At 43.3% G+C, this 14,874-nt stretch overlaps 1 protein-coding gene across 1 annotated transcript in view; it reads left to right on the top strand.

Annotated features, from left to right (window-relative positions):
• Positions 1–14,874, top strand: part of TTF2 (transcription termination factor 2) — a 618,261-nt gene that overhangs the window by 461,080 nt on the left and 142,307 nt on the right. The window contains exon 6 of the mRNA XM_044071547.1: positions 8,119–8,255. Within this exon, the coding sequence (XP_043927482.1) occupies positions 8,119–8,255 (137 nt within the window). The remainder of the gene's footprint in view (positions 1–8,118; positions 8,256–14,874) is intronic.

The raw sequence follows: 14,874 nt of genomic DNA, 5'->3' as shown, positions 1-14,874 counted from the left end.
CCTAAAGGGATTCCGTATCTTCTGGTCAGGAAAGAGTTTCCAGGCACTCTTATTGAATCTCATCAGGGGTCGGAACTTTTGGTGTTTGTTAGGGCTGATGTCCTGATTAAAAAAAAAAAAAAAGACTAAGCATTCTTCTGTGCATCCTAAGGACCCCGAAAGGGAATGGCATTAGTTTACACAGGGCCTTTTTAATGTCTTAATGGCCCTGAAGCCTCCCCAAGGGGTTTCTGTGCCTACTCCAGATTGGACTTGATTGCCTTCTAAAAGGCCTAGGGAACCTGATTCCTTGAATTAGGATTCAGAATCTGATGAGTGATCCTTTTCTTATTTTTCTCAGATGCTTTTTCCTGTGGCTTATGGCTCTAATGAAGAGGAATCCATTACCCCCGAGTCTAGTTTGGAGGAGCTGTCTTTTTGGAAGAGCTGTCTTTTGGGGGCACAGTACCCAGAATGATGAAATGCTTTAAATGTGATTTTTCCCAGGTGTTTGATGTACAGAAGTAGTATTATGAGTTGCTTAAGGTAAGCAGTCCTAAACCTTTTGCAGTACCTCCTGTGTTGACTGCTCCAAAGAAACCTGACTGGTTCTATAAGGTTCCTGAGGGTTGGTATTTCCTGTTGGTGTCCTCCTGCTGATCATGCTGTGGAGTTTTGTCTTCTCTGACAAGCTGCCTAAGCTTTTGCCCTCTACCAAGCTTCTGCTTTTGGATTAGAATAATAGAGCCATGGAGAGGACTGGAAAGAAACTCTGTCTATACTGCTTCCTTTTTGGCCTTTAGGGGCATCAATTACCAGACCCACATGACCAGATATGCTCTGGCTTGATTGCAAAGGCTTGTCTTTTGCTCTCTCTTTTTTTTTTGTTTTGTGCCTCTCAGGTTGCTCACCTATCATGTGCAACTTTGATACTGCTGATGTCGCTTCCAGTGCTTCTGGCTTTCTGTCTGTCATGAACTGTTACCCTTGGCTTTGCCTGCAGTCATTACCTGAAGACATTAAGGCCAGGTTGATGGATGCTCCTTTGGATAATAAAAAACCTCTTTGGAACTGTTGCTGCTGATATGTTTGTGTCTTCAAAAAATAGGTGACGCTTTTCAGGACCTTAAACATATATTTGTGTCCCCTGTCCCTAAGTTTTAGAAGACCTGTCCCACAGGTCTGCTTTTGTTCACAGGCAGCCTTGCCAGGCCACTAAAGGCCAGAAAAGGAGGCAGCTGAGCTCCTCCTGCTTAGTCTTCTCAGGCTCCTATGGCCCAGAAGCCTCTTTTAGCTGACAAGCCTGTTTCTCTTTGACATTTTTGCACCCCCAGCTAGGTTCCCTTATCCTTTTGGCTCTCCCTCTCTCTTCCACACTGGCAACATATCAATTCACATTTTTGACTTCTATCCATCAGGATTACTTTGTGGTGTGGAAGCCGCTTCCTCCTTTTTCAAGGATTCCTCAACCTCTTCTACAGCAGCTTCCTCATTTCTCATAGGTTCATTGTGTCCCTGGTGGACCAGAGAACTATTCAGCCTGTCCCTCCTTCCCAACTAGGAAAGGGATTTTACTCCACACTATTCCTGGTTCCTCGAAAGGAGACCTATTCTGGATCTCTCCTTGCTCAACACCTTTTCTCAGGGTTCCTTATTTTTGGATGCTTTCTCTTCAAACCCTGTCTCCTCTGTTGCTGCCACAGGCTTTATTGGTATCCTTTGATCTGAAGGATGCTTACCATCCTATTCCTGTTCACAAGAAGTTTTTGTATTTCTGTGTTTCTTCCTCTTATTTTCAGTTCTCTGCTTTGCCCTTTGGCCTGTCTACTTGCCCAAGGATGTTCACAAAATGCCTAGCTCCTGTGATTGCCTTTTGCACTCTCCAAGGCATTCAGATTTCTTCTTATTTAGACAACCATTTGATTCAAGCACCTTCTCCCAGTTGCCTTTACAGGCTCTGGAGTACACCATATCTCTCTACTTCAAAGTCTGGGGTTCACTGTCAACTTCCAAAAGTCTGTTCTGATTCCCTCTGAGGATCAGGTGTACCTGAGCTGTAGGATTCAGACAGTGTCAATGTTTGCCTCTTTTCCTCGTCCAAAGGTTTTGTCGTTGACCGCTTTCTTTTGGTCTCTTATTCCTCTGCCTGCCATTCCAGCCAGAGAGCTTCTTCGGACCCTAAGATTCATGGCTTCTTCTATTCCAATGCTCTTCCTTTCCGGACTACGTATGAGGAAGCTTCAGTGGTACCTCCAGCCAGTTTGGCTTCAGCATTTTCCCCCTCTGGATTTCAGAGTGCTGCTCCTTCCTTGTCTCAAGTGGGAATTTGAGTGGTGGATTCAGCAACTCACCGTCAACCTAGGCCTTCCTTTTCAGCCTGTGGTTTCTGCTCAAGAACTGTTGGTTTTTAGCCCCCATCGTAAGTCAGACCATGTCAACATCAGAGAGATGAGAGCTCTGATTCTGGCCGTTCAGGCTTTTCACCCCATCCTGTTTTCAGGCCCTCTGAAGGTTTTTTTTTGATTGAGGAGACTTCCTGTGTTCCAGCTTTCTTGGAACTTGTGTGGTTTGGTGCCTCTGAAGGTTTACACAGACAACACAACAGTGATGTGGTATGTCAACAAGCAGGCGGGTACAAAGTATTGCCTACCTTGCAGGCTGGCTCTTCATGCTTGGGATATGGCTATCGGTTATCAGCTAACTCTTCAAGTAGTGTATGTTCCTTCAGAGCACAATCTAGTTTGCAGACTCTTTCAGCAAGTTCATAACACAGGCTCACGAATGCATGCTTCAGAGAAAGTTGTTTCTGGGCATGGTTCATTGGTAAGATATTCCTCAGGAGGATCTTTTTGCCTCCCCTCTGAACAAGCAGTGCCCTCTTTTCTGTTCTAGAGTGCCATGCCATCTGGCATGGAAGACCAGTGCCCTTTCTTTTTCTTGGAAGTGGATGTTTCTTTATGCCTTCTCTCCTCTTCTTCTTCCAAAAGTCCTACAGAAGATTCAGCAAGACTCCCAAAAAAATCTTGTCAATGACACCCTTTTGGCGAAGACAACACTGGTTCCCCCCTCTTAATGCATCTGACCAGGGGCAATCTCCACAAGTTACCTTACCTGTTGGACCTCCTCACACAGGACAAGGAGTCACTCATCCAGCTTCACTTGTCCACTCTTCAACTGACATTGTGGTTGATAGGGTTTTGATTCCTTTTATGAACCTCTTTTTTGACTACTTACTCAGGATTTTATAGGGGGCAAGAAAACCCACAGCCAGAAAGTCTTGCATGTCAAAATGGAAAATAATTTCAGTCTAGTGCCGTGTAGGACTTACTTTTTTGGGGTCCTTTGTTTCTCTCCTATTTGTGTGAGTTGCTCCAGTCTGTCTTGGTTTATTCTTCTGTGAAGGCCCCATTGTCAGCTATTTCTGCCTGTCTGCCCTTGAATCATCCTTTGACTTCTCATGTTGAGGTCAAACAATTTCTTAAAGGCATCCTGCATCATAGGCCCCCAGGGAAGCCTATTCCTCCTCTTCCTCCTTGAGACCTACATTTTGTTTTTGAAAAAATTGACTCGGACTCCTTTTGAGCCTGCAGTATCAGCTTCTCTACAACACTGTACCTGGAAGATTGTCTTATTGCTTTCACTTAATTCTGCTCGGAGGATTTCTGAGCTTCAGGTTGTTATGGCCATAACTCCTCTCTTGGTTTTTCACAGTGATAGGGTGTCTCTTCGTACTGATCCTTTTATGTACCCAAGGTTGTTAATGAGTTGTCTTTGAATCAAGCAGTACAGCTCCCTTCCTTTATTTCTTCTCCACAGTCTGCTAGTGAGAGGGTCCTGAATACCTTGGATTTGCACAGACAGCTTTGGTACTGTTTGGATAAAAGTAAGACCATTCGTAAGTCTGACCAGCTTTTTTTTTTACATCCCAGGACCCTGGGTTTACCCGTTTCCAATCACACCATCTTCCCAGATGTCTAAGGCCATTTCCTTTTGTTGTTTTCATAGCAAGTGTCTGTCTTCTCCAATTGGAGCCCATTCCACTAGGGCTGTTACCTCTTCTGGTACTTTCTTTTCAAGGGTTTTGACACCAATTCCATCCTTGAAGCTGCTACATGGTCCTCAGTAAAAAAAAACTTTACTAAACATTATAAATTGGATATGATTTCTAGGGCCAGAGCAGGTTTTGTTATGGCCATCCTGCATGGATTTGTTGAGGGCCATTCCCAGTCTTCCGTCTCCCACTCCTTTTCTTCAGCTTTTGTACTCTGTGTAAGATGAAGAATACTGCAACAGTGATATAGAAGGATGTAATCAGTTGTATAAAAATCTTACAGTAACAGTGGATGTCCTTCTCTTCACTGTTACAGTATTCAGTCCCTCCCTCTGTCAACTTTTTTCTTTTGCTTTTTGGTTTGGTTACCTTCCTGGCCATGGGTCCCCCTTTTCCATCTGCATTTTCTCCCTTTGGATGTGCATGGCCACCTTTTGTCCTATAGAGGGAGTTCTGGGTAACTGCATCCGTGCATCATCTTTAGGCCCTACATCCTGTACAGGAAGCATACGTGTAACCTATGGTGCATATAAGATATAAAGACCTTGGTATACTGGCCGGACGTTGGGCTGTCCTTGGCTGAGATCCCTAAGGTGAAGAATACTGCAACAGTGAAGAGAAGGACATATACTGCTATGGTAAGATTTTACACAGCTGTACTTCCCCTTAGACATTCTGTGAGCTCTTGATATTTTCCTACAACTGAAGTAATGCCCTTTTAATGAGTGGTGCTAAGAATGACCTATCTAATTATTAACTGATTTAGTTTTGTTTCTGTTTTGGGTAGAACTTTTGAGAGGTTATAATGTAATCTTACTAAAAATGATTATGTACCTGATTTTTATCAGCAAGAAGTTGTACCTAGTGCCTTCTTTTACTAATCTGGTCAGTTTATCTGACTGTCTTAACTATTGATTTATGATTTTCATGCTTAGTTTAATTATATAATGACTGCTCATTACTGTTCAAAAACAAGGATGCTGATTGGAGAACCCAACCAGTGTACCTGTTATAAATCGAGCATATGCTGATAGAAAAAAATGTCTGACCACTGAAGTACCATCGAACAGCCAGACTTTCTATTGGCATGTGTTGGGGACAGAAAAATGTGAGAAAAATCAGGTATGTTCTGAAAAACTAAAGAAAGAGAAATGTACTTGATTTTCCTTTTATTTCTCTGCTGTCCCTCATAAAATCAAAATTCTCTTTTCTCCTTTGCTTCTCCTACACTGTACTGATGTACTGTGCAAGTGTGAGAATGCATATCCCGTGTACATGTACAGTACATCAGTAAACAAGGAACAATGCAGAAGGCGACTAAAGTGCCATTTTACAAAGACATTATTTAAGAAAGGTAAGCAATTTCTTTTTTTTTTTTTTTTTTTTTTTTTTTTTTTTAAGTAATGTCATTGGATAAAAGCCGTAATCCACTCCTGTTTGTAGGTATATCAGGATTTACCCACGATTGGCTCTGTTTAATCATGCGGGCTTCACTCTCATGATCAAGCCGCAACAGCCATGGGTAAATCTGATATAACTTCATGGATTATTGCTTAACTAGATCTAGCAAAGTCATTTGAGTACTTCATGCATTTTATGTAGGTTCATAGGTTCATAGATTAGTACTAGGCTAACTGCCCTAGCGAGCCATTTTAAGCCTAGCCAATTATCCCCCTGTGAGATTCAAACCCTGTACCTTATGTTTGTAAGGCAAACACCTTAACCATTAGGCCACCCTCCCAAACGTAATAGTTTATTATTTTGTGGTCGTAACCCTTACTTTCTAATCTGGATTAGAATTTTGCTTTCATCTATGGATTTGTAAAGTTAGGAAATTACATTTGTCTTAGAATTGTGTTACTTTTGCAGTCTCACATGGCTTCATGCTGTGATCTGTACTGTTAGGTACTTTCCTGTGATTTCAATTGTACATTTGTATGGCTTTATAAATTTGCAGATTGGGAATATTGCATGTAATTCTGATAAAATTTATAATTTTCTGAACGCTTTAGAAGAGTTTGAAGCTTGTTCAAATCTAAAATGTGTAAATCTGTTATGCATTATTTTAAAAATAGTTTCTTACCTCATAGATATTCAGATCTCAGTTTGAGTAGAAGAAGCTTTATGGTATTATTTAGCTGCTTTACGGAAATATTGTATAGTAGTAAAGTTATAGTCCATTCATACGTTTCTCTGGTATGACATGTTTTCAACTGTAGTAACTAAGGTTATAGTCCAATCATACATTTCTCTGGTATGATATATTTTCAACTATACTATTTGTTTCAGTATTGAACCAAATATCAAATGTTTGGAAAGGGTTTGAGAGTGTTTTACATATATGTTTGATTTTATTTGTCTGGATTAAATTGGGAGGGTCCACTTCACGTTGTCGTAAGCTGACAATATCGAATACGATATTGGCACGACAATGTCAAAAGTTCAGAACATCGCACAGGTAAACTCCGTAAGGGGGAGATTTCCATTTATCTCAGTGTAGTGCAGTCTCGGAGTTGGTATATTTAAGTGGGGGGGGACACTAGTTAGTTTTTTTATTGATTTTTTTTTTTTTTTTTTTTACGTTATGCGATATTTTACTACTTTGGTCAATGCATTTCGACCTTTATTGATTCGATGTAGTAAGATTTCGATAAAGTGATATAGACCCAATTGGGAGGCTTCAGACCGTTTCACTATATTCTGTGCAGTATCATTTGAAGTATGGTGGATTGTGTACATTGTTTGCATGGGCTATAATGAGGTTATGATGGAGTTGTTCTCATCTTGAGATTGACGCTTCAGTTCCCCATTAAATTTGCAACAATGTGACATGGACTGTCCTCTTGTACTAGATTTCTTGTGGTTTAGATACATTATTAAATGATATATGGATTGCAGTATCTTTTGCAAGGTACTGCCATCTAATCAAATCTTCTGTGAAACAGGTTTTTGAAATGCGTGAAAAACTGTGTGGACTTCAGTCAGCATCTTGTGTTGAGTTGCATGTAAGTCAAGAAAGGGTTTATTCTTATATTTCTTATTTAGTAATGTGATATCAAGACCACTTTGTTTTTTTGACTTACAGCGAAATATTTGCTAGTTTTTGAGGGGAGAACTGCCAGGATGCAGAAATTTGTGCCTTTATGTAGCTGGTGCATTATCTTATGGTGAACATTGGCTGTGTCTGTGTGAGAATCATAAAATGCAAGATTTTTCTGGAAGAAACTACTAAATTTGGATGCAACCAAAGATCTTTAGAGGAAGGACCTGTAGTAGACACAACTTACTTGTTAGGTACATGGGTGTAAAAGGCTAAAGTCCTGACTGCTGCTCAGATGACCTTAGTTTGATTACCTACTTGGGCACCCACTGGAGCTGCTGTGAGGAAGCAGATGAATGACCAGGCTTGTCCTGCTTGCCTGTTTTTGGGGAAAGATATGGGAGTTTTTCAGGAGACAAGACTTAAACCATCTCTCCACTGGTGAAACCAGAGACTGAAGTGATCAGCTGCCAGGTTCAGTGTGTGGGTGGAGTCCATGACACTGATAATAGCCATGTAGAGGCAGGCAGTTCCATTCATAGAGTTCCCGTTCTACACTTACACAGAAGGACCATCTTAAAGCCAACCCGTCCTGGAGTTAGGCCATAATAGAAAAGGCCCTGTGCGAGTTATAGTATGATGACTTCTTGCCTGACCTGTCCCTGTCAGTGGCATGTGGTGATTGGCATCCCTTAAACTCTACACATTGAGAATGGGAGGATGTTCACATATAGGGCTTTTCTAAAAGGGAGACCTTCCTGGTTTGTGTCACATGGGGAGCAAGGGCAGAGTATATCAGTATTGGGATCTGGCAGTAGAGGATGCTTGCAGTCAAGAGCAGCAGCAGTGGAGGAAAATGCTGAGAAAAGTGTCTTGCTATTTATATTGATATGCCAAGAAGTTAATTATTGGGGAAGTTAATTTCTTCCATTTTTTTTGTAACTTTTCTTAATTTCTTTCTCTAAGTATTTACTTAAAGAAGACAGTTATAGAATTGATAATGGGAAATTTCTGCATTATTTTTTACGTAATTTCTTTGTCTTAACAGTGGCACATGAATTTGGAATTGAGAATTCAAACCCTTCGGCTCATCGGAGATCTTCAGAAACCTCCAGTACTGTTCATATCTTATCTCTGCTGCTGCGACTTCGTCAGTGCTGCTGCCACCTCTCTCTCCTTAAAATGGCAAGTTTAAGTATTTCACTACTATACAGACAGCTATCTGAGCTTGATAGATGACAGTGATATATTTTTTGACCCTTATTAAAGTTGTAAGATTAACTAAAAAGTTAGGGGTCAAGCAGTATTTCTGTAATTTGAGCGAGGTATAACCAGAGAGCAGTACAAGATTTTTAATGTCTTTTATTTTCATAGGTAAGTACTAGGCTGTCTGCCCGAGGGCATCTGTAAGCCTAGCCAGAATGTGTTGGCTTTCGCCACCCCCCTTAGATTAGTTCCCTGTGCCTCTGTCCAGCAGAGCCATTAGTTTTCTGTGCCTCTGTCCAGCAGAGCCACTGCAGTGATCCCTGGGGTAAATTTTCTGTTTCCCATCCAGTCGTCAAGGTTTCTCTTGAATAGTGTTAGTGAGGGGCTCTGCCTAATGTAGATTGGAATTCCCCGCTAATCCATTTCAGATTTGCAAGGAGCTAGAGCCTGCCCCAACGAGCACTGGGTATAAGACAAGATGTCAGTCTAGGAAGGTATGCCAGTCTTTGCAAGACACACACACACACACACACACACACACACACACACACACACACACACACACACACACACACACACACACACTCTCTCTCTCCCTCTCTCTCTCTCTGTCCTGGAACCAGTGTAGGTGCTCCCTTGTCCACCTGCTTCTTGTCTTTGAGGTATAGGAAGAAACCAGAGACCCCTAGAAAGCCCTGTGGGAGAACATACAAACTCCATTCAGAATGTATCCCCCATTGAGAAACAAACTGGAGAACCAAGCCCTGTGAGGCAGCAAGGCAAAAAAAGTATGTTTATTATTTTTCCTTTTTAATGAATGAGTTAATGTGCTATTTACAGTAATCATAGTGATGATTTTGTATTAGTCTTAAAGATCACCAGGTGGTCCTTGCTTATAAAATGTCCTCAGCAGATAGCATTAGAAAGGATGCTTAGTTCCCCCTTAGTCTTACTCCAGTTGTCAACATCAGCAGTGACAGCTTATAAAAAGAAAGCTATCCCTTCCTTTTCACAGATGTTTTTCTGCTGCTGTTGATTGATTACTTTGCCTAGATTTGCATTCCATCAGCATAGATTTTTTTCCTTACTGCCTAGTAGTTTAGTACTAATTTCATTTATTCAAAGATTTTTATTTTAATTGCCATTTCAGTCAGTTCCTTTATCGTAAAATAAATCATATATGTGCCCAGCAGCTGTTTAACATTCCATCCAGTATGCCTTAACCCTCTTGAATGAAATGGAAAATCATGAGAAGTATGATATGTTCCTGCACTTTCTAAAGGATGAGACACCATATCATCTGACATTCATTCTTCACGTAGTCCGTGACTGTGGGCTCACTTCCGAGCCTCACTACCAGCTTGGCCATTTACTTCAGCTCGTGCCTTCCAAACTCTCGAACTAGGCTCTACCTATAATGCTCCTCTCTAAAATACCTCAGATCTCTTTTGCACTTTGTGTGTCAGACGCATTCAACCTCTCTGGAGTGTTGGCATTTATTCCATTTAATTTTTTTCCAAAATTCTATTTTCTTCTAGCTTTGTATTCTCCTTAGGGCTTTTTATAGCTTTTCTTCCCGTTCCTCCTGTCTTTTCAGATGTGTGAGTGACCCTTTTCCCTCTACCTTTTGGTAGTTTCTTTAATGTACCATTGCTGGTACTTCCTTTACCTCTTTAGGTATTTCTGGCTGCCATAGTTAGTACCTTTCCCTTCTTCCATTAAAAAAAAAATCTTCTCTGTTCCCTCTACACCAGTGAGTGTGTGTGCATGTTTGACCTTTTTCGTGTTAGGCCTATTTTTTTCTGCATGGTTGACAAACATTTGAAGGGTTCCTCTGGCTTTAAGAGTTGCCACAAGTGCGAAAGGAAGATGCCTAATTCAGATGGGCATGTATGTTGGGTCTGTCTGGGCGCTGTCCACCTGCAAGAGGATTGCACCATCTGTCATGCCTTCTCCGCCAGGACTTTAACTGAGTGGAGAAACCAGCTCACCTTAAAAGGATTGTTGAAAGGAGAATTTAAAAAGGCCATATCTGGTTCGAAGACCAAAGCTAGCTTGTCATCCTCCTCCTCCTCCTCTTCTAAGCCAAATAAACGCTCTCACTCACTACCTAACAGTTCCTCAGAATCACCTGCAAAGCTATACAAACAGCTTTCTATGCTGACTGTTTCCTTGGCGCCTACAGGCAAAAATGATTTGGCGCCAACAATTTTTTCTGAACATGCACCTACAGCTTCGGTACCAGAGATTTTGTCGGGACCGAAGCAGACTTCATTGAGAACTTCTTCGAACCACATATTCTCCTTCGGTTGATCCATTTGTGGACCGACCACCTACTCCATTCATGGAACCGAGACCACCTACGTCTCCTTCGGCGGTGTCTGTTCGATCCACTAAGGGTCCCTCAGAATCAGACATAATGAGGCTGGTGAACCAGCTCTTGACGAGGAAATTACCTCCATCTTCGGTTCCCAGCCAACTCGGCACTGGGACCTCTTCGACACAGTCTCATCTTCCTCCTTCAACTCCAGTTGAGTCTTTGGAGCCCTTGGCACCAACCTGTCTGGCTCCGACTGTCTTGGTTCTGGTAAGAGTCTATTCTCTGGAACTGAGAATTACCTTGCACTCCTTCAGTTTATTGGAACTAGAGGTCTGTCGGGGTCAGGGCTTCATCGCTAGTTCAGAGGGACAAGGTTCGACTTCCATTTTTTTCAGAACCTTCCATGCCCATTGGTGCTTCGGCATTCATTGCCTGAACCCAGGCTTCTGCTTTGGAAGTGGCCTTGGTGCAGGGAGGGACCACAGTTCTGAAGGAGTCTGGTCCCGGGCTCCCATCCCTCTACTGGTGGGCCAGGCTTCCGGATCATGGAAAAGACCTTGTCCATTGTGGATTCCCAGTCCTTGCCATCCCTGTCAGGCCTAACATCTGTATCCCCTTGACCATAGCTACCGTTAGCCTCATCCCTGTGACAGGAGACACAAAAGTCTCAGGAGAGATCCTCCTTGGTGGTTTCCTTTTCAGATACTTCCCTGGAACAATCCCCTCTGAGGATGTACCTGCAAAGAAAAAGTGCAAGAGGAAGAACTTGGACTCCCCAGAAGAGTCCTTCACTGAGGATACCTATTTTGATGAGGGGGGAAGGTTCCCCCAAGTTACCCCTGATGATATTTCCTTCAGGGACATCCTGGAAATCAAGAAAAAGAGGGGTGGCTGAACTTTCCTCCATCCTTCCTCGGAGGAATTGGTATACCTGGAGGCTTTTCATGCCCAGCCCTGTACCTCGTGGATCTCTCCATTTACTGATGATGTCATTAAATTGACCACGCAGTGGGTGTGGAAGATTCCTGACTCCATTAAGCCGATCCACAAGAGGCCTGACCAGATTCTTTCTGCCCCTAAGGATGAGCAGCATTGGGCTAAGGGTATCCCTGTAGGCGCCATGGTGATAGCAGCCACAAAAAAGTAACTTGCAGAGGAAAGTCCTACTATCCATCCTCCTAACAAGGAGTCTAGGACTGTGGATAACTTTGGGAAGCGTGTTTACACTTCGACCTTCACCCTCAGGTCTTTGAACTGTTTGGCAAACTTTACCAGGCTGCAGAGAGATCTGATTAAAGAACTGTCAGATACTCTCACAGGAGCAGTAGTCGAAGAGGTATGAGACAGGGTTACCTCCCAGCTTGCAACCGTAGAATCAGTTTCTAACTCATCCATGAGGCGAATTGCCCACACAGCTGAAGGGACGACAGGAGCAGCGGGTTCAGGCGTTGTCATTAGGAGACACACCTGGATGCGCTTGTGTGACTTTGCTGAGCCATTTAAATCTTTGTTCGTCAATGCTCTGTTTGATGGAACATCCCTGTTTGGACCCAAGGTAAAAGACCCACTGACCAGATGTGAGAAAGATGGGAAGACTTTCTACCATTGACGTAAGCTTCTCCACTCCTCACCGGCCCTATTCCAGGAACCAGAGAAGTGGTAGGCTATTGTTTAAAATGACTAAGGGCCTTTCCAGGACTCACGGAGCAAGGACTTTCCCCAGGGCATAGGAGAAGTAACAATGGAAGATGCCATCGTAGAGGCAGAGTTGACCCACAGAACCAGGGGTCCAGAGATTCTTTCTCTGGCAACTCCTACCAGCGCTCCTGAACAGAGGCCCGATTGCCTTCCTCCAGAGGCAGTCTGGGGATGGTTATCCCTGCATCAATCTACCTAGCTGCAGTTGACATCAGATAAATGGGTGTAAGGAATCCTCTCTAGAGGCTACATCATTCCCCTTTCATCAAGTCCAAAAACACAAAAAAGACTTGTGGACATTCCACCCAGTCACAGGGAAGCAGCAGTTGTAGAAATTCAAAAATGGCTCGAGAAAAGGGTCATCCAAGAAGTCCCACCAGACCAAACAGGATCCGGGTTTTACTCAAGATTCTTTTTAGTGCCCAAGGAGACAGGGGACTGGAGACCCATTTTGGATCAAAGCTAGTTCAGCAAACCAAGTTCTGGATGGTCTCATACAGTCAGTACTTCCTTTCTTGAAAAAAGACTGGATGTGCTCTATAGATCTTCAGGATGCGTATTGCCTTATAAAAGTGGACAAATGCTCCAGAAGATTCCTGCACTTTTGGCTGGGAGCCAGTCATTTCCAGCTCAGAGCACTGCCCTTTGGTTTCACCACAGCCCCCATGGTGTTTACCAAATGCATGGCAGTGGTAGCAGCTCATCTCAGACTGGAAGGATTTTGAGATGTTCATCGTGTTACCCTGCTGCAGTCATCACACTTGGGTTATCCTGTCATCAGGCGGTCCCACAGTCGGCCAGAATTCCAAAGTCTTGGTCTGGCGTCGGTTGCTGTCGCGTCTTCCCTGACGTCAGTGCGCCAGGGGTATATATAATGCATCCAACGCCATTTTCTTCAGTCTTTCTTGCCGAGCAGTGCCCGAAGCAGAAGCAGTTCGCAAGTGCCGGTCGGCCGACTCCTGAGATTTTCGAAGTCGAATTTCAGATCCGAAGTCTTCAATAAAGCTAAGTACCCCGTTGGGGAAACTTTTCTTGCCTCAGACCGATGTCAGAAAAAGTTAACAATTGTATTTCTTGTGGGAAGCAAATACCTCATACAGATTTTCATTCTTACTGCATACCTTGCCTAGGCCCAGACCACAACGTCACTGGTTGTCGTTTTTGTGCTAGGTTTAATAAGCATACTATAAAAAGACGCTTTGATTTCGCACGACACTACTTCGGCAGAAAATTTAACTACACTATGCTGTCGGAGCAACCTACTACCGGCGTGCACAAAAAACGCAAGGATAAGGACAGGCAACCTAGACCCAAGCCAGACTCCGAGGCCTCGGCTGGTCCGGTCTCCGGTTCACCGGTCTTCAGTGAGGCTCCGACACAGACTACCGCAGATCTGGAACCCGAGACCGCTTCGGAGCTTTTGGCGGAGAGTACTAGGCCGACGCAGCCATTTTGTTTAGCCCCTACCGATGACACTGCTGATAAAGATGTCACTGCTGCAGAAACACCTTCCGTTTCTGAAGGCGTCTTCAGTCCAACGACGCTCACCATAAAAACGTATCCTAAGACTAAGACTCCTTTTAAACCTAAAAAGACTGCACTTCAGTCTCCAGTTCAAGGCCCCATGCCTAAGAAACAGATGCTCAAAATGGCTGAAGATTTAATCTCTTTAATCAGGGGTTCCCAACCCCCACCCGACAAAAGGCCTAGACAAGAGGAAGATTATGCCTCCTCTGAACAAGTGTCTATTTCCTCAGGCTCCTCTGAGGACCAGAATTACTCCTTCTCCCCTTATGAAGATTCTGATGCTGAGGATTCTATTCCCTCAGCTTCTCCTCCTGAAGACTACTCCTTTGGGGAAACTTTACACACTATGAGGGAACATTTTCACTGGGAAGGTCAGGACTACTCTGACTCAAAGAAAAGGCTCAAAGAGTTTCTTTTACTCCCCCAGCACAGACCACTTGCCATCCCCCCAGTTTTAGACATTGTGGATGATGTTTACTTAGAATCCAGTTTGAACCCAGATTCTCTGCCTCCTTTTCCGGCCAAACCTGACAGATACTATAGAGTGCCTGATTCCCACAAATTTCTTTATAAAAGCCCTGTTGCTGATCCAGAGACTATCTCCCAGGGTCCCAAAGGGGCTAAGGCTTCTATGGCAAAAAATCCTGTACCCTCTCTGAAAGGGACTCCAGAGCACTAGACAGGTGGGGGGAAAAAGATTTACACCTCAGCCACTCTAGCTATGAGGGCACTAAATTGCCAATTTCACATGCTAAAATATCAGCAATTTCTAATGTCTCAATTAAAACAAAAAATGAGCACACTCCCTCAACAGTCTGAATTGAAAGAAATGCAGGATCTGTTGCATGCAACTGAACAGGTGGGCAAACATACTTTACAATGCGGGTTTGATTCTTTGGAGGCTTCCTGCAGAGCAGCTGTCACTGGGTCTGTTATACGTAGGCATGCTTGGTTAAAGGAACAAACTCTGCCTGATCATGTTAAAGCAAAGCTTCTAGATGCTCCCTTACAGCAGGATGTTCTTTTTGGAGTTAAAGCAGAAGTCTTAAAGAA

This window comes from Protopterus annectens, chromosome 5.part0, assembly GCF_019279795.1.
Source record: "Protopterus annectens isolate FY-2018-M chromosome 5.part0, PAN1.0, whole genome shotgun sequence".
Classification (NCBI taxonomy): domain Eukaryota; kingdom Metazoa; phylum Chordata; order Ceratodontiformes; family Protopteridae; genus Protopterus; species Protopterus annectens.
The sequence above is the reverse complement of the archived record's forward strand: the minus strand, read 5'-3'. Positions and strand labels throughout refer to the sequence as shown.